Source organism: Haliotis rubra, unplaced genomic scaffold (genome assembly GCF_003918875.1).
Source record: "Haliotis rubra isolate DU_JTF1 unplaced genomic scaffold, ASM391887v1 Scf344, whole genome shotgun sequence".
Classification (NCBI taxonomy): Eukaryota; Metazoa; Mollusca; class Gastropoda; order Lepetellida; family Haliotidae; genus Haliotis; species Haliotis rubra.
In genome coordinates this window covers 559228-579333 of record NW_025767018.1, presented here as the reverse complement: position 1 = coordinate 579333, position 20106 = coordinate 559228, and the positions used below count along the sequence as shown (strand labels likewise).

The 20106-nt window shown below is 41.0% G+C and overlaps 2 protein-coding genes across 3 annotated transcripts in view; one reads left to right on the top strand and one right to left on the bottom strand.

Moving 5' to 3' along the window:
• Window positions 1–577: 577 nt before the first annotated feature.
• LOC124284784 lies at window positions 578–5282 on the top strand. Its single transcript, XM_046720895.1, has 2 exons — window positions 578–769; window positions 4512–5282. Exons 1-2 carry the CDS (start codon window positions 657–659, stop codon window positions 5200–5202), a joined length of 804 nt encoding a protein of 267 aa, XP_046576851.1. The 5' UTR covers window positions 578–656; the 3' UTR covers window positions 5203–5282.
• Window positions 5283–9623: 4341 nt separating this feature from the next.
• The window catches only part of LOC124284761 (UPF0764 protein C16orf89 homolog), a 56930-nt gene continuing 46447 nt past the window's right edge, over window positions 9624–20106 (bottom strand). Inside the window, exons 4-7 of one of the 2 annotated variants that reach the window (XM_046720865.1) lie at window positions 18249–18411; window positions 15452–15590; window positions 10943–10986; window positions 9624–9741 (exon numbers count right to left, since the gene is read on the bottom strand). In XM_046720865.1, coding sequence (XP_046576821.1) covers window positions 9656–9741; window positions 10943–10986; window positions 15452–15590; window positions 18249–18411 — 432 coding nt within the window. In that variant the 3' untranslated portion in view covers window positions 9624–9655. Of the gene's footprint in view, window positions 9742–10942; window positions 10987–14236; window positions 14281–15451; window positions 15591–18248; window positions 18412–20106 lie in introns of both variants that reach the window. The other variant, XM_046720864.1, reaches the window with a different exon arrangement.

The window sequence follows — 20106 nt, the reverse complement described above, 5'->3', positions numbered from 1 at the left end:
CCTTCACGGATCTTGAAATTCAGGTTGTTATAGTGAGGTAGATTCATTTTAATCAATTAATTTGAACATGTTAATTAAATGACTAAATGGCTAAACCTTCTATTCTATAGGGAAAACATTCAACGGTATCTAAGGATAATTCATACCTCTCTCCTTCAGATCCAAGACTCACATCACGTCGAGCATTCTCCAGACGACGCCAGAGCGCCGCCGACCTTGAACTTCAAGACTGGGTAGTACAAAAACTGCAACTCAGCAGTTCTAAGCTACCACAGAAAGATCTGAATCGTATCTCCACACTGGCATCTGTGTATTGCAGAATAAAAAACTTGAAAGGAATCTTAGCAACAAAATACAAAGAAGATGATATATTCAAAAGTAAGTAAAGCGTGACTGAATATCGAAGAAAGAAAATTGTTAATCAAGTTCATTAAGTTCCGAAATTAATTAATCTTAATTACTTTCCATAACAAAGGACGTCAGTTGGAGAAGGTCGTAACAGGTCTATAATGAGGCTATGACTTCCCCGAAGAAAAAGGTATTCTCAAATAGCTAATTGCTTACAGGTCAATTAAGAAAATTAAAAACGATATTTCCTTTAAATGTGACAAACGTAATTGATTGTCAATTCAATAGCTTGTAATATATTTAAATATATGTTTTCAGAAAGCAAATCTTCAAAGAAAGTCAATAAACCCATGACCGCCGCCAAACCCAATGGCACCAAAGACAAGGGTGAGAAGAACTACGCCCAAGAAGAGCTTACAAGGTATGCTTGGACCTTTAATTTGTTTATTTAAAGTTTATTTCATAATTTTTTTAAATTATTTTTTTATTTAATCACTTATTTTTTAAATTATTTATTTATTTTTATTTATTTTGGGGTGTGCATGCGTGCGTGCGTGCGTGCGTGCGTGTGTGTGTGTGATGGTTTTTACACATTTAATTTTACCAAGTCTGCATGGCGTCTTTTAATAGGCGTCTATCACCGCCATCGGCGCTCTGGTCCTTCTCATTGCAAGACTATGAGTGGTAAATATAAATCTGATCATGAAGCATACAAATTTGTTTGGAATAGCAAGATGCTGTCGCAATTCAGAAATAATCTACTATCTGATGATATACAAGACTTATTTGATAAATCTGTTGATGTAGCATTCACTGATATAAGTCAATGTGTAGATTATGTCGTAGAAGCATTATGTCTAGCTGCTTTTGATATGAAAAGACGGATACGCCCCTTTTCAGAAAAACATAATACGAATATCTGGTATGATGAAGAATGTAATCATTTAAAAAAAGAACAGTGTAAATTTCTTAACTCCTTCCGAAAAGATAAAACCTTGCAATCCCTGGAGAGATATCACAAAGCTAGAAACAGATATAATACAACCTGCAAGGAAAAGAGAAAGGGATTTATGGAACAGAAAAGAAAAAACCTAGAAAATAATATAAATGATGCCAAAAAATTCTGGTATGAACTTAAAACACTAAATCCTAAGAAAAGCCAAAATAATAACATTGAAATCGACGAATGGTTCAATTACTTTCAGTCATTATTCTCTACCTCTGATAACAACCCAGATCCAAATAGACAAGACAATGTGAACGATACTGAGTCTACTCATATTTCAGGTGTAGCCTCCGACATATTGGATGCCCCAATAAGTAGAGATGAAATACTTAACAGTATACAACATCTAAAGTGTAATAAGTCACCAGGATTAGACAACATCCTCCCGGAATTTTTCAAACATTCATCTGATCTTTTACTTCCATATCTTGAGCTTATTTTCAATATTATCCTCGACACTGGGAACTTTCCTGAATCTTTGTCAGTTGGCATTCATGTTCCAGTCTATAAACAGAGTGACCCTAAAGATACCAATAACTACCGTGGAATAACTGTACTTAGTATATTTGGCAAGTTATTTACTTACATTATCAACAAAAGATTAGTTAAATGGACTGACGTCATGGATCAGATATACGAGGGTCTAGCGGGCTTTAGGGAGGGATATACAACAACAGATAATATCTTTATACTGTATAGCCTAATACAAAGATACCTCAGCTCAAAAGGTGGAAAGTTCTACGCACTATTCGTTGATTTTGCAAAGGCTTTCGATTCTGTGCAGCGGGATAAACTATGGAGACTTCTACAATCGCACGGTCTTAGTAGTAAAATGAATAAAATGTTGAAGAGTATATACGAAAATGTTAAAGTGTGTGTAAGGAATCAGCATGAATTATCTGAACCTTTCATTAGTGAACTAGGTGTTAGACAAGGCTGTATTTTAAGCCCTTTCCTTTGTACGTTTTTCATTAATGAATTAGCAATACAAATATGTGACACATGTACGAATGGGATTCAACTACACCCAGATACAATACAACTATTTCTGCTACTCTTTGCCGATGATATTGTACTATTCTCTAGTACTGTTAGCGGTTTACAGAAACAAATAGATGAATTAGACAAATTTTCTGACTAATATAAATTGAGTGTAAACAGAGACAAAACCAAAATTATCGTCTTTAAGAAAGGTGGAAAGCTCTCTAAATTAGAAAAATGATATTATAAAGAGCAACTATTCAAAACTACCAGTGTTTATAAGTATCTGGGTGTATATTTTTGTAATAGCCTTTCCTGGTCCAAACACACAAAACAAGCGTCAGCACAAGCCTTGAAAATCTTAATTGGTGTTTATAATAATATGAGATCGTTGGGTGAAATGTCCTTTAATACATTCTTTAAAATATTCGATATGAAGATAAGTCCAATACTTCTATATGGCTCTGAAATATTGGATTACAACAATATGACAGTATTGAAAGAGTTCATTTATATGCATGCAAACTGTTTCTTGGTGTAAAACCGAACACATGTAATAGGATGGTTTACGGAGAATTAGGTAGATTCCCCTTGTTTATATACTCTTCCATTAAAGCCATAAAGTATTGGGTAAGATTACTGCATATGCCATGCAATAGCTTTCCGAAAAAATGTTATGATATGATGAAATTGTATGACGAAAATGGGAAAAGAAATTGGGTGAGTGATATTAGGGAGTTGTTGTACAAAACTGGTTATGGTTATGTGTGGTGTGATCACAATGTTCAGTTGCATACCAATTTTATCATATCATTTACACAAAGAATGAAAGATATCTATTTCCAGTCTTGGTCGGAATCACTACTTCTATCCACAAAATGTTTATACTATAATCAATGGAAATCGGACATACGTTCTGAAGACTATTTAGCAAAAATCGGCGTAAAGAAGTTCCGTATAGCTCTCTCTCGTTTTCGTTGCTCTTCCCATGAATTATATTATTGAAACTGGCAGGTATGCAGGTATACAAAGAGAAAACAGACTATGTCAGTTATGTAATATGAGTACTGTTGAGGATGAACTACATTTTCTTCTAATCTGTCCTGTTTATACGACTCTACGAACGAACTACTATTATAAGCATCCAAGTGTAAGAACATTAATTTCACTATTAACAGATACTACCACATCAATATAACAGAATCTGGCAATGTACATCTATTTCGCTATGAGATTAAGAAAAAGTATTGTTATAGAAAGAATTTATAAATGACTTCTATCTACTCATGTAAACTCTAAATGTACTACAGGCCTGTGGCCTTTTTAAGTACTGAAATAAAGATTGATTGAATGCAAGATATTTTTTTGGTACTATCCTTTTTGTTTATTTAGTTACATGTAGTTTGGCTTTGTATGTTGTGGACATTGTTCTTAAAAGTATGAAATCAATAATCACCATGTATAACGGTGCCATAAAATCTCGCAGCTCTGTGCCGCCGTTAAAAGAGGATTGGATGTGGAACAGGTGGTCAAGATGGCAGGGTCATCGTACACCGGGGGAATAATCTGCTCTCTTGTCTCTTGTTTCTCCGTCCAATGTTCGAAATAGCCGACTTTAACAAATACCCTCACTCACTGGGTCGCAGTATCTCAAATTCATTTCTTTAATGTCAAAAGAAAAAGCAGTATAACCAAAGAAAACAAATATACAATTAAACTGAGTTCTTTACACGGTTTCAAATGCGGACTATGGGGTGTCTTGTCTGCATTGGATTAGTAACGGCTGAAAACCATTCGCGTGATAATAGAAGGAAATTAATTATTGTTGATAATTAAATTGTCCATAATGAAGATGTTGATGGCCGGAATCCCCCGTGGGTTCTTCAATAGCGCACATGTTTGGCGTCTAAAAGGTCATTGTTTCGATACGAGGGACACTCTGACATCAATCATTCATAAGTCACTTTAGGATTAACTGTGTACCGAGGTCTTTTATGGTTCACCGAGTCATCATAATGAACACATTATATAGTTTGAATGGGTGAGTGAGTGAGTGAGTGGGCGAGCGAGCGGATTACAATTTACTTTCTGAATCACAACATTTCTATATCTCATATTTTCGACAACATGCCAACACATGATCACGTATGTTACCTTACGACGTTCTAATTTACAGCAACATCGACCAAGATGTTTCCGATCAAGAAGTCGTGAAAACGTTGCAGGATGATGACGTACAAGATGTTGGCGAGGCGCAGAAGAACAGAACAGCGCAGTCTGATTTGGCTCCCGTTGAGACTGTAGACCCGACGCCAGGCTGTTCGAAAGATTTTGATCACCAACCAGTTGCGGTATTGCCTACCTCCCCAGCTGATTATCCTAAACCCATGACAGTAGCCCCGATGCCAGGTTGCTCGAAAGACCCCGACAACGAACAAATCCCAACATCATCTAGACCCCCTGCAGAGGATGATCCTCAACCCGGAACTTCGACAGAGTTTGAGCCAACTCCCGGTTGTTCGAAAGATCCTGATGTTCCACTTCGAAGTTTTTCGAAGGCCTCCAGGAAAAGTAATCTCAGTACACTTTCGTCTAAAAGTACGAAATCTGAACCCGTTCCTGCGTCTGATTACGTTGATCCATTTTTCAGAAGGTCAAGAGCTCCCGATTTAAGACCAGATCTTGAAGATGAATCATTACCACCAAACCGTCGTACCCTTGTTGCCGAAGTTCCTTCAAGTCGTGAAGAGGACGAAGACCCTAGTAAGGTGAACGTCGATTCTGATCTCATGGAAATGGCACTCTTCATCCATCTTGCAATGATGAAGAGGACCAGAGCGCTGCGGGAGATGATAGACGCCCAGTGAAAGACGCCATAACAAGGGCAATATTTCTCTTTCTACAGACCAAACCGTCAAGGAACTTCATTCTTAAAGCCTTAACTTTGTCTATTAACCCACGAAATATATATTGTGATAAACTTTCTCGTATTTGATCATAAAAAAGCGAAAGATTGAGGATGTCCTTTTCAATATACCATAGCCCTTAAATATGTTGTTGTTCATTATCAATCAACATAACGATATATGTCGTATGTACTCGACGACAGTGTGTGTATAGATTTGAAACATTTGTGTGTGTCTATCAGTCAGTGCACATCATTCGGATCCAATGATGAGCAATTCTTGATAATACCATTAACATGGACATGTTATGTTGGAGATCGTTCCTGTGCAAGAGCTTATCTTCCATATTTCGTAGACGGTGACCCAGTCGTCTTAGGTGCCGAAATTCGCTGTGCAAGAGTTTATCTTCCATATTTCGTAGACGGTGTCCCAGTCGTCTTAGGTGCCGAAATTCGCTGTGCAGAGTTGCGTCACTTTGGTACGCCAGCAATGTATAATCGTGTTTTGGAAAGCCTGTCCAAACCGTTTCGAGGTTTGTCAGCGTCATACCTGTGCTTGTGATTTTTACTGAAGAGGTTAACGTCAAAGACCACCATCACTTTAGGCTTCCCTTCCTCATTAAGGGGGTGGTCGGGTAGCCTCGTGGTTAAAGCGTCCGCTCGTCACGCCGAAGGCCCGGGTTCGATTCCCCACATGGGTACAATGTGTTAAGACCATTGCTGGTGTCCCCCGCCTTGATGTTGCTGGAATATTGCGTAAAGCAGCGTAAAACCCAACTCACTAACTCTTTCACTCACTCATTAAGCTGACAGGTAGTATAGTGATATAACTGAAATCTGTGCAAGGCAGTGTTGATCCCAAAGCACCTACCCTGCATATATCCCATAATGCGTCGAAATTCCCCGTGATCCTTAACAATGCAACATCCTTGACAATGCAACATCCTTGACAATGCAACATCCTTGACAATGCAACATCCTTGACAATGCAACATCCTTAACAATGCAACATCCTTGACAATGAAACATCCTTGACAATGAAACATCCTTGACAATGCAACATCCTAAACAATGCAACATCCTTGACACTGCAACATCCTTGACAATGCAACATCCTTAACAATGCAACATCCTACAATGACAATGCAACATCCTTGACAATGCAACATCCTTGACACTGCAACATCCTTGACACTGCAACATCCTTAACAATGCAACATCCTTGACAATGCAACATCCTTGACAATGCAACATCCTTGACAATGCTTGCCCCTTTCACTAGTATGGTTTAACTCCACCTTCGCCAATATTCCAGCAATATCACGGCGGGGGACACCAGAAATGGGCTTCACATTGTACCCATGTGGGGAATCGAACCCGGGTCTTCGGCGTGACGAGCGAACGCTTTAACAACTAGGCTACCCCACCGTCCCTCCCACTGAGACACCGCAGCATATCTACCCTTTCTCAAACACCTACAGTCGTTTTGTCTCACACTTGAAGGGTTTTCAATGCCAGTAGATATAGGAGTGGTTGAGGTCTACTGTCTGTCTTTTAATTTTTAAAACGTAACTGACACGCTCAGGTTCACCTGACGAGAACTGACTGACGAGATAGTCGCTGAACCGAGACCAGTGAGTTCATAGTATACCATGCCACACTTTGAAACGCCCGTCATCCGTGTCCCAACTGAAAACACTAACTATATGTTATGAATATATAATATGGTTACATCGAAGGTAAATTTCTCCACTAAATGGGCAAAACCAACTGCAAAATATATGCTAATGAATTGCACGAGGATCATGCATCAAATTGCTGAAAAGCATGTGCAAATATCGTTCATGTGAACAGCTGCGTTTTGGTTTAAAGTTTTGTTAAGAATTCGACAATTTTCAATGATTTTTATCATTTATTGAACTCATGACAATAATCTTTTCAACGTGACGAATTTGTTTTTCAATACACCAGTTCATGTGTAAACAGTATGGAATATTTTGCAAAATTTAGTTTAGAACAGTTGCCTGAGGTAAGTGGCTATATTAACACTAGTGAGTCTAAACGTTTGAAACGAAGTATATGTCAGTTCAGGGAACAGGGATTTTTTTACACTGTAATACTATCGTATGTATTAATATTTACATGACGCTTCGATCACCACTTACCATATTTGACACTGGCAACAAACGTTTCCACTCGTTTCCACTGATAAACAAACGCGATGTAAGTCATTCTGTTATGGGAATAAACTTTAACACAGCACAAAATATACCGTAGTGGGGGAGTGACGCGTCACACCGAAGACCCGGGTTCGATTCCCCACATGGGTACAATGTGTGAAGACCATTTCTGGTGTCCCCCGTTGTGATATTGCTGGAATATTGCTAAAATCGGCGTAAACTAAACTCACTCACTCTCGGGAATATTGACAAACGTTAGGGATAACAACTTATTTTAGGTAAAGAATTTGTTATCTATAAAAAATAGCAGTAATGTACTTCCCAGTTTCTCAAATGGCAAGTTTCAAGTATTCCCCAGGGAGTTGAGAAATGCGTGCGCATATTGATCCACTGACGAGGTTAATGGTAATGTAAACGGCCTGTTCAGAATAGTAACGTGACAAGTACTCATGCAAGGATTAAAAGTTGTTTTCGTGAAATAGACACAGGCGATTAAATCAACATTCCACTCCCCATCTTCATTCATAGAAATTGTTCATATATCTATCCCAATGTCACGCCGAGCTGCTCCTGACAAGCCCTGGACGTTATCAGATAACGATGAGTGAGTGAGTGAGTTTGGTTTTACGCCGCTTTTAGCAATATTCCAGCAATATCACGGCGGGGGACACCAGAAATGGGCTTCACACATTGTACCCATGTGGGGAATCGAACCCGTTTCTTCGGCGTGACGAGCGAACGCCTTAACCACTAGGTTACCCCACCGCCCTGATCAGATAACGGCATGTCAGTCACTACAACTACTAGTACTTGTATCAGTGACTCGGCGGTGTGGTTTCGTGTAGGTGCGAGGTGTCATCACTGGGGTGGGGCGGTGGGGTAGCCTAGTGATTAAGGCGTTCGCTCGTCACGCCGAAGACCCGGGTTCAAGTCCCCACATGGATACAAAGTGTGAAACCCATTTCTGGTATCCCCAGCAAAGATATTGCTGGAATATTGCTAAAAGCGGCGTAAAACGTAACTCACTCACTCATCATGGGGGTTTTCCGTTTCGCGAATAATAGATAATTACGCATAGATTGAATAGTACTAGATTATAGGTATGAAACGAAATTATGATGTCCAATCATTTATAGAAAAGACTTATAACAATCTTATGAAGACTTTGCAGTCAGACCTTTAAAACGAAAACCAGTTTATGACCGGCGGGGTTTGTGGATCCGATCCAAGTAGGATCCTTGGTCATCAGAACCCCACTCAGCGACTTCAATATCTCGATTCCACGAACCCTGTCATGTTCAGCTTTAGCGGGTATTAATGTACAGGGAACCTTAAACCTTGTTCCAAGTGACGTTCAACTTCACTGAGTGAATATGGTTTTACGCCGCTTTATCTCTGAAACCGTTAAGATATCAGTATGAAAATTTGGATTTCTCTTAGTTACACCAATATGAGACCCTCCTGTAAATTTGAAGTGTTTTTGACAATGGGATCTAGTACCGGTGTGATAAAGGTTAACCGCTAGGCTACCCAACCGCCCCTCAAGTTCACGGACTTCAGGACGTAGGTCCTGTTTACATACAGCGTTGGTCACGGAGAGTAGGTGGATGGGTGGTCATGTTCAGCAAGCTTAACTCATGCTGAACTACAGGTTACGTGTGACGTGCCCTCCTGTACACCCAGCAGTGAGTTGGGTACCAGGTAGGGACGTGTAACCATCTTTAACCTCATAGACAGCTTGGGTTGTTACTCCCCAGGGAGTTGAGAATTAAATTCTAATGCGAACTGATCAGTTGCCCAGGTTAATGATTATGCTCTTTCGGCATATACTTTTAATCAATCATTTAAACAATAAGTACAGGTGCACTATTGATATCAGCCGTCGTCATCATCACCATTATCATCATCATCATCATCATCATCAACGTCGATGATTCCTGAACATTAAAATATAATTTACACTGAAACATAATGAAGGAACTGGAAAGAGAAACGTTCATGTGATGTGGAAATGCAATACTCTTCATGTTTCAATTCAAACCATCATCCAGAGAAGGGGTGGTTAGGTAGCCCAATGGTTAAAGCGGCCGCTCTTCACGCTGAAGAACCGGTTTCGATTCCCCGATATTGTTGGAATATTTATAAAATCGGCATAAAACCATGCTCACTCATTCACTCATTCCAGAGAAAACAAAGAGACAAGTTTAGCTGCCAGTGTGTTTAATACCCACGTCGTCAGATCGTCATGCTCCTTACAAGGTATCTGAGGTACAGAGCTAGTGTGCCGAACCCTAAGCCGGATTTGTGAGACAGACAGCCATCTGAAACAAACGTGACGTTTAGTTAGTCGCTATGTAACATGCATGCATAGTCATAATCATAACACGTATTATTTCGGCAATTACATGCGTTATTTTGTAAAGTAACATGATCATAGCGTAATCGAGGTACGAGGACACACAATGAGTACTGGTTCACGACGTCGAGGTACGATGACACAAAATGCGCAACGATCCACGACGTCGAGGTACGATGACTCACATTGAGTAACGATCCACGACGTCGAGGTACGATGACACACAATGCGCAACGATCTACGACGTCGAGGTACGATGACACACAATGAGTAACGATCTACGACGTCGAGGTACGATGGCACACACTGAGTAACGATCCACGACGTCGAGGTCGGATGACACATAATGAGCAACGATCCACGCCGTCGAGGTACGATGACACACAATGAGCAACGATCCACGACGTCGAGGTACGATGACACACAATAAATAACAATTCACGACGCCGAGGTACGATGACACACAATGAGTAACGATCCACGACGTCGAGGTACGATGACACACAATAAATAACGATCCACGACGTCGAGGTACGATGACACACAATGAGCAACGATCCACGACGTCGAGGTACGATGACACGCAATGAGTAACGATCCACAACGTCGAGGTACGATGACACACAATAAATAACGATCCACGACGTCGAGGTACGAGGACACACAATGAGCAACGATCCACGACGCCGAGGTACGATGACCCATGAACAACGAGTTTTCAGGTACGATGACACACGTCGAGGTACGACAATGAGCAACGATGAGTCAACGATCCACGACGTCGAGGTACGATGACAATGAGCAACGATCTAATGAGGTAGTAACGAACGATCCACGACGTCGAGGTACGATGGCACACAATGAGCAACGATCCACGACGTCGAGGTACGATGACACATAATGAGCAACGATCCACGACGTCGAGGTACGATGGCACACAATGAGCAACGATCCACGACGTCGAGGTACGATGGCACACAATGAGCAACGATCCACGACGTCGAGGTACGATGACACATAATGAGCAACGATCCACGACGTCGAGGTACGATGGCACACAATGAGCAACGATCCACGACGTCGAGGTAGTACGATGGCACAACGAGAGTAACGATCCAGGACGCCAGGAACAATGACATGACAAACTAAAAAACAAACAAACAAACCTTTCATTGCTTGTTCTCGCTGGAGCTTTCTTGACGTCCTCAACCTGACAAATCAGAAATATGTTTAGTGAACGCAACGTTAATTTGAACATCTAACATAGCGGACAATGTTGTTAGAGAATATTTACACACTCATACAGTTACACCTTGCCAATCAGGAATTAGTCCCCAGCAACCAACGCTTGTCTAACGGGATCGGGCAACCAGGCTCGCTAGCATGGTATCATCGTATATCTTAATTATCATATATGATCACTGGATTGTCTGGAGTTTTACAAAGCTATAATGTTTCTGAGTAATCCGCAAGCAAACAAACAAATATTAATTACATGTGATGATCCGGACGGACCAATCTTCAAGTGATGCTACCATTCGGATTAACGAGGTGTACATGTGTTATCCATAAGGTCGGTTTTCTAAACCGGACATCGTGTTTATACGGACGCTAGTCCATGTAACAAGTATGACTGACTATGCTTCAGTTTATGTTTTGTTTGAAAAAACTGGGGGAATACCAACTTTAATAAAATCAGGGACATGAACGGCCGATGACTTTGACACTGCAGGTACTACCACTACACTGCTGCTGCTTTTGCCGATTCTACTACTGCTACTACTTCTACTACTACCATTATTACTACTACTACTACTACTACTACTACTATTACTACCATCACCACCACCACTACTACTACTACCACCACTACCACTACTACTACTACTACTACTACTACTACTACTACTACTACCACTACCACTACCACTACGTCGTCGTCATATGAGCGAAATATTCTCAAGCACGACGTTAAAGAACCACTAAACTTTGTTTTTTGTTACTCTTTTAACCATTACATATGACAGATTTGTGGTTAGTCTTATGCGGAACACCAAATTTATTCTTTAAAAACATGTGGTTAATTAATACCGAACGATTAAAAGTGGCCAAAAAGTCGCCTGCTTCCCTCTCGCCCGCCAACGAAACCACAGACAGGTTACGTAACTCTGTCGCCAGAGCACTGCAGTGACGTCATATGAGGAACGATTTTCAGTTAGTTGTATAGAAAATGTGTAGCACGCTCATCATTTTGATGATTTCTCGACATCAACGACGACATGCCGAATCGTTGCTTTGTCGTCAATTGCTCCTAGGGGTCGGGCGATGGTGTCCCCATGCACAGATTTCCACAGGACCCCGCAGTTCGTGCTAAATGGGTTATGTTTGTGAGTGCGAAGCGAGCGTTGTGGAAGCCTGAAATGATATCTTCACGGAAGTTAAAGAATCAAAACTACTTACTAGTTGTAGTAAAATATGCATATGATTGATCACCATAAAGATTTTCTATGACACAACTTGTAACATAACGATTTCTTCCTCGGAAGTGAGGTTGTGGTCGAAGTAACAATAATATTGTAAGTAGTATTATATTGACACCCACCTCGCTGCCACGAGAGAAATTGTTATGATATACGCTATGTCATGCAAAATCCTATTGGCTATCAATAAAATACATATTTTACTACCAGTAGAAAGTAGTTTTGATTTTGTAACTCGGTGAAAACAAACCTAAATAGCATTTATCCTCAGACTGGCGGATGTTCCCGACAGGGCGCCGCCATTTTTAAAAATAAAAAAATCTGTTAGAATTAATGAGATTATAGTCTGTTTTCATCAAGTTAGAAAATCAAGACTACTTTCTACCTCGTTGTTAAATATGTATTGGAATCATAACCAAACGGATTTTGCATGACACAACTTATAACATAACGATTTCTTCCACGGAAGCGAGGTGGGGGGTCGAAGTCACAATACTGCGCGATAAATTTCTTGCTACATTCCCATGGTTAATGTTCACTCACCAGTATGTAGATACTAGTCAATGTGCGTCTTTATATTTGGTCTTATAATCCTAATTAGTTTATTATCACACTTGTATGCATTTTGAAACTAAATAAAAAGCAGACGATCTGCTGATACTTATAGTGAATTTATAACAGAACTGTAATATCTAGACATTTTATAGTTTGCCAATGTGAATCATAATTCGCACACACACCCTAGTGCATGTTGTCTGTCTCATTACACTTCACGGCGAAAACAATGATTCTGTTGAATGCTACGACAAATGAATAAAACAAAATGCAAATATTAAAATTAAAACAGATTAAAGTTATAGGAACAATATCAGGCCATTACCTTGTTCGAGGAATGTATCCATCAATATCCACAAAACTGTTCCAAATGATGTGTCTTTTTAACAGTTTAATATACGAAAAAGTGATAAATCTTTTCAGGTATAGTCTCATTGGTCACCCAAGATAGCACACCTGGCAACCACATTGCATAATGTCCGCCTTTCTTTAAAAGCAGTAATTTAGTTAGCCAATAATGGGCAATCAATCAATGTATTGCCGGTTAATCCTTTGAAAGAAGGACGTTGTTTTTACGCAGACACCGACACGACAGAGTGTATTCAGTATAGATTAGTAAATCTACATACATAAACACTACCTTTTGACAATTCCGCTGTGTAAGATAAAAGTAATTAATCAATCAGCGTGTTATCGGTTAATCCTTTGATCGATGTTTTATAATGTTGAATATTTACTCCAGACACAAGAAATGCCAAATGGGAACCTTTGTCGGGTAATCTAAGTGTGTTACCATTAATTATACCTGTTATAAATTCATTAACTGACCATCAAGTGAATGATGACAAATAACATGTGTAGGTTTATACCACCTAACACGGGGTACAACAAGGGAGTACGATCCACGACGCCGAGGTACGATGACCCATGAACAACGAGTTTTCAGGTACGATGACACACAATGAGCAACGATCCACGACGTCGAGGTACGATGGCACACAATGAGCAACGATCCACGACGTCGAGGTAATGATGGCACAGAAATGAGCAACGATCCACGACGTCGAGGTACGATGACACATAATGAGCAACGATCCACGACGTCGAGGTACGATGGCACACAATGAGTCGAACGATCCACGACGTCGAGGTACGATGACACATAATGAGCAACGATCCACGACGTCGGGTACGATGGCACACAATGAGCAACGATCCACGACGTCGAGGTACGATGGCACACAATGAGCAACGATCCACGACGTCGAGGTACGATGACATAATGAGCAACGATCCACGACGTCGAGGTACGATGGCACACAATGAGCAACGATCCACGACGTCGAGGTACGATGGCACACAACGAGTAACGATCCAGGACGCCAGGAACAATGACATGACAAACTAAAAAACAAACAAACAAACCTTTCATTGCTTGTTCTCGCTGGAGCTTTCTTGACGTCCTCAACCTGACAAATCAGAAATATGTTTAGTGAACGCAACGTTAATTTGAACATCTAACATAGCGGACAATGTTGTTAGAGAATATTTACACACTCATACAGTTACACCTTGCCAATCAGGAATTAGTCCCCAGCAACCAACGCTTGTCTAACGGGATCGGGCAACCAGGCTCGCTAGCATGGTATCATCGTATATCTTAATTATCATATATGATCACTGGATTGTCTGGAGTTTTACAAAGCTATAATGATTTCTGAGTAATCCGCAAGCAAACAAACAAATATTAATTACATGTGATGATCCGGACGGACCAATCTTCGTGATGCTACCATTCGGATTAACGAGGTGTACATGTGTTATCCATAAGGTCGGTTTTCTAAACCGGACATCGTGTTTATACGGACGCTAGTCCATGTAACAAGTATGACTGACTATGCTTCAGTTTATGTTTTGTTTGAAAAACTGGGGAATACCAACTTTAATAAAATCAGGGACATGAACGGGCCGATGACTTTGACACTGCAGGTACTACCACTACACTGCTGCTGCTTTTGCCGATTCTACTACTGCTACTACTTCTACTACTACCATTATTACTACTACTACTACTACTACTACTACTACTATTACTACCATTACCACCACCACTACTACTACTACCACCACTACCACTACTACTACTACTACTACTACTACTACTACTACTACTACCACTACCACTACCACTACGTCGTCGTCATATGAGCGAAATATTCTCAAGCACGACGTTAAACCCAATTTCACCTCACCTCACCTCAGTACTACTACTACTACTACTACTACTACTACTACTACTACTACTACTACTACTACTACTACTACTACTACTACTACCACTACCACTACTACTACTACCACTACTACTATTACTACTACAACCAATACCACTACTACTCCACCATATAGCTGGAATATTGCTGAGTGTGGCGTTAAACAACAGACTAGCACAACTACTACTTCTAGTAAAACAACAATCATTGACAGACAGAAAGTATTTGTTTTTCAAAGTGATCTGATTTTTGTTACTTATGAATCTTGCAAGAGGGGAGGTAACTCAGTGTGCCATTAATGCTTTCTCGTGCCATGGGGATTATATTTCCGCTTCAACCACAACTGAATTAACCCCCAGGGACTCACCTTTCTAACGTCGCCAATATTTCACTGTCTGTCTCAAAACCCATTGTAAAGCATCCTTCCGGGGCCTGCATCTTTAGCACCATGTCAATGTAGCCTGGCTTGAAGAAATTCTCATACCCTAGGGACCCACACAAGACGGCTGCAACAGAACACGTACAATCAACGACAGAACTCAAACTAATAAATTTCGATATAAAGTCAACATTTAACGAATTTATTACCTGAAATATCTTCCTCTAACTCAAAACTGGATATTTTCGCAACATCGATAATCGACTAGATAACTATTTCGTACAATACCATATATCTATATACATAATGGAGGAGGGGTCTATTTATATTTTCCTTCCACTGTTGAAACAGTTTTATAAAATAATCAACAATAAAATAGTCTTCAGTTCACACGCAAGCTTGGGGATACAAAAGACTATTACTAGTCTATTACTAGACTAGAGATTATTACACGTGCATGTGTCATACAACTTATACGAATCGAGTGTGAAATTTTGTATTGTGAAATACAAATACATAATTTTGCACGAGTTTTGTATGTAATATGACACACTTGATAATACTGCAATAATTTCTTTATTATTCATTTTATTCACTTGCGCAGTAAAACACGGTAAAGCAAGTGTGACGACGCACCTCATTGACGTCACGTTCAATGTTTAATGACGACGAAATACAGAAACAAAGTGATATGTCACATGTGCACATATGTTATATATGACACTGGTTATGTTCCACCATATGGATAAAAAAATAAGTTGTGTTATTGTTTTCAACACCATATCCGGATGAAGCAGGGGGCGTGTAGCTGATTATTGATCAGCTTCATCAAATATGCTTTCTCTGTAGCTTCTGCAGCTGTTCGATAGGCAAATATCAATGTATTGTGTGATATGACGTGACTCTGTGTGATACCTGACGCTGTGCAAAACGACCTGGTGCTGTAATACGACCTGACACTGTCCATAACGACCTGACACTGTGTGATACGACAAGACACTTTGGAATACGACCAGACACTGTGCATAACGACCTGACACTGTGTGATACGACCTAACACTGTGTGATACGACCTAACACTGTGTGATACTACCTGACACTGTGTGATACGACAACACACTCTGTGTTATACGACCTGACACTATGTGATACGACCTGACACTGCGTGATACGACAAGACACTGTGTGATACTTCACAGTGTGTGCTACGACCGGACACGATGTGTGATACGACCTGACACTGTCTGATACGACCTGACACTAGGCTGACACTGTGTAATACGTCACAGTGTGTTATACGACCTGACACTGTGTTATACGACCTGAAACTCTGTGATGCAACTTGACGTCGTGTAATACGACCTGACACTGTATGATACAACGTAACGCCGTGTAATACGACCTGACACTGTGTGACACGACCTAACACTGTGTTATACGACCTGAAACTGCGTGATACGACCTGAAACTGTGTTATACGACCTGACACTGTGTTATACGACCTAAAACTGTGTTATACGACCTGAAACTGTGTGATACGAACTGACACTGTGTGGTACAACCTGACACTGTGTGACACGACCTGAAACTGTGTGATACGACCTGAAACTGTGTGATACGACCTGACACTGTGTGACACGACCTAACACTGTGTTATACGACCTGAAACTGTGTGATGCAACTTGCCGTCGTGTGATACGACCTGACACTGTATATTATATGATACAACGTAACGCCGTGTAATACGACCTGACACTGTGTGATACGACCTGACACTGTGTGATACGACATGACACTGTGTTATACGACCTGAAACTGCGTGATACGACCTGAAACTGTGTTCTACGACCTGACACTGTGTGACACGACCTAACACTGTGTTATACGACCTGAAACTGCGTGATACGACCTGAAACTGTGTTATACGACCTGACACTGTGTTATACGACCTGAAACTGTGTTATACGACCTGAAACTGTGTGGTACAACCTGACACTGTGTGGGACAACCTGACACTGTGTGACACGACCTGAAACTGTGTGATACGACCTGAAACTGTGTTCTACGACCTGACACTGTGTGACACGACCTAACACTGTGTTATACGACCTGAAACTGTGTGATGCAACTTGCCGTAGTGTGATACGACCTGACACTGTATGATACAACGTAACGCCGTGTAATACGACCTGACACTGTGGGATACGACCTGACACTGTGGAATACAATATGACATATGTCATATGAAAATCATATGTCTTATTTACCTATGCCTCTGTAAGAATTTCTGTCAAGAGGTGACTTATGTCAGCGCCTCTTTGAACTATATATCAGACTTTCCAAGGCTTTTCAGCGTGATATGGAAGGAGAAATAAACGAAACTAGGTCGAAGACGTGTGCCACTTTGGTAAATCGGGAAACGCGGATTTGATCACATTGTCATAGGATCCTTGCGAGGCTATGAGAGACAACTGCGCAAATCCAAATTAGCCGCTGAGGGCGACTTCGAACCCGGGATCATAGGATCCTGGCACGATCATGGGAGACAACTCTGAACAGCGAAAACTTCCCCTGAGACGAGTAAAAACAGTGCCAGTATACACCAAAATAATTCTTGCATATCGAATATCAACTAGCATACGTATGATCCTGGGATCCTGGAACGATTATCGGAGACAACTCCTAACAGCGAAAAATTCCCCTGAGACGAGTTAAAACCGTGACACTACACTATGAAATAATTCCAGCCTATCAAACATCGACTAGTTTACATGTGCATTATTACATTGTTCCAGAAAGAGGTCCTGAGATCCTATGTTGACCGATCCCTCTTTGGCGAGTATGCTGGCCTCTTTGTATATCTTCTGACAGAATCTGTCTTCTATTTCACGGATCCCTGACGCGCTCAGAGAGGAGCTCTGTTCGCTCAGCTTCTCGTCACACCCAGTCTGTAACATACAAGTGTGACGTCACGGATCACCTGGTATATGGGCATATCTGGATTGACTTGTATAATATATGGTTCTTTAAATCTTTAATTTAAAAATATATTATAAAACGTCAATGAAGAATAACCAGGCTTCACAATACTCAGGAAGAAAATAATTTAGGGTAAAAGGGCAAAATAGCTGTGACGATTCCAGGAATGGACGATGGAAACTCAGTGATGACACCGGGTGTTTTCGTAAGGGTAAGCATGCTCTGCCCTACACGTTACTTAAAAAGTATCTCTTCCCTGACGCCGTACAGTAGTGCTCCTGCCTCGCGACGGCGTCCTGTACACAAACCAGATAATCACGTGATCAACAATTTGTGTACACGTCGAATATGGCTGGGTTTTATAAATTCAATTATTCTCATAAATTCCGCAGTCAGTGTGCAGTCTACATGATACGGAACACTTTGAATCATTTTTGTCAGGCGTCAAATGGCAGGTATGATGTTAAAGCCACAATCCATATATAAGACGCGGATTCAGTTTATGGGGAGTCCAATAGATGGCTGACAGCTCGTGTACCGAATGGAACCGTCGGGGTTCCGCGATACACAATCAAACAAAACACATTGGGGTTAGTGAGTATGGTTTTATGCCGCTTTTAGCAATTTTGCAGCAATATCACGGCGGGTGACACCAGAAATGGGCTTTACACATTGTACCCATGTGGGGAATCGAACCCGGGTCTTCGACGTGACGAGCGAACGCTTTAACCACTAGGCTGCCCCACTGCTCCGATACACATTATAACTACGAGATCCACCAGTCTTTCAAAACAAGGGGTACTGTGGTGTTCGGCACATGGATGCCTTGATTACAAGGTACAAGGGTACTGGGGATTAGGTTACTCAGGTACTGGGGCACATGCAGGGAGTACTATGGTATTGGTGCACATGTTCACCTGGGTACTGAGGACAAGGGCCTGGGGTACTCGTGGCACAGGGATAGTCGGATACTGGGGAACGTGTGTCTTAGGGAACAGGGATACAGGGGTATTAAGATGCTACAATTTTGGTACTGAGATACGGAAGTACGTTGGTGCTTGGGCAATACAGGCTGGTTGGTTTGTTATTTAACGCCGTATTCAGCAATATACCAGCGATAAGGTGGTCTGAGAATAATCGAGTCTGGACCAGACAATTCAGTGATCAACATCGCCAGCATCGATCTATGCAACTGGGACACAATGACATGCATCAACCAAGTCAGCGAGCATGACCCGATCTTGTTATCGCTTGTTACCACAAGCATGGGTCGCTGAAGACCAGGTTATAACCCCGATCTTCACGGATCGTGTTTCGGTCACCACACGAGTTTGATCATAATATGAAAAACCCAACGTTTCACAGTAACATATTTTGTCTCACAATTCCGTTTAGATCCATAGCTGGTATTAAAACAAAGTTACACTATGACCAGACCACCTGATTCCGTTCGTCGCCTCTTACGACAAGCATGGGTTTCTATAAACCAGTTCTATCCCGGATCTCCACAGGTACTGGAGCACGGGGGTACTCGGGTACCGGAGCACAGGGATTCTTGGGTACTGGGGTACTTTGGTACTCGAATATCGGGGTACTGGGATACTACAGTACTGGTGTACTCTTGTGAAGGTAACTAACAAAGGTATTTACGTTAGATGTGATAA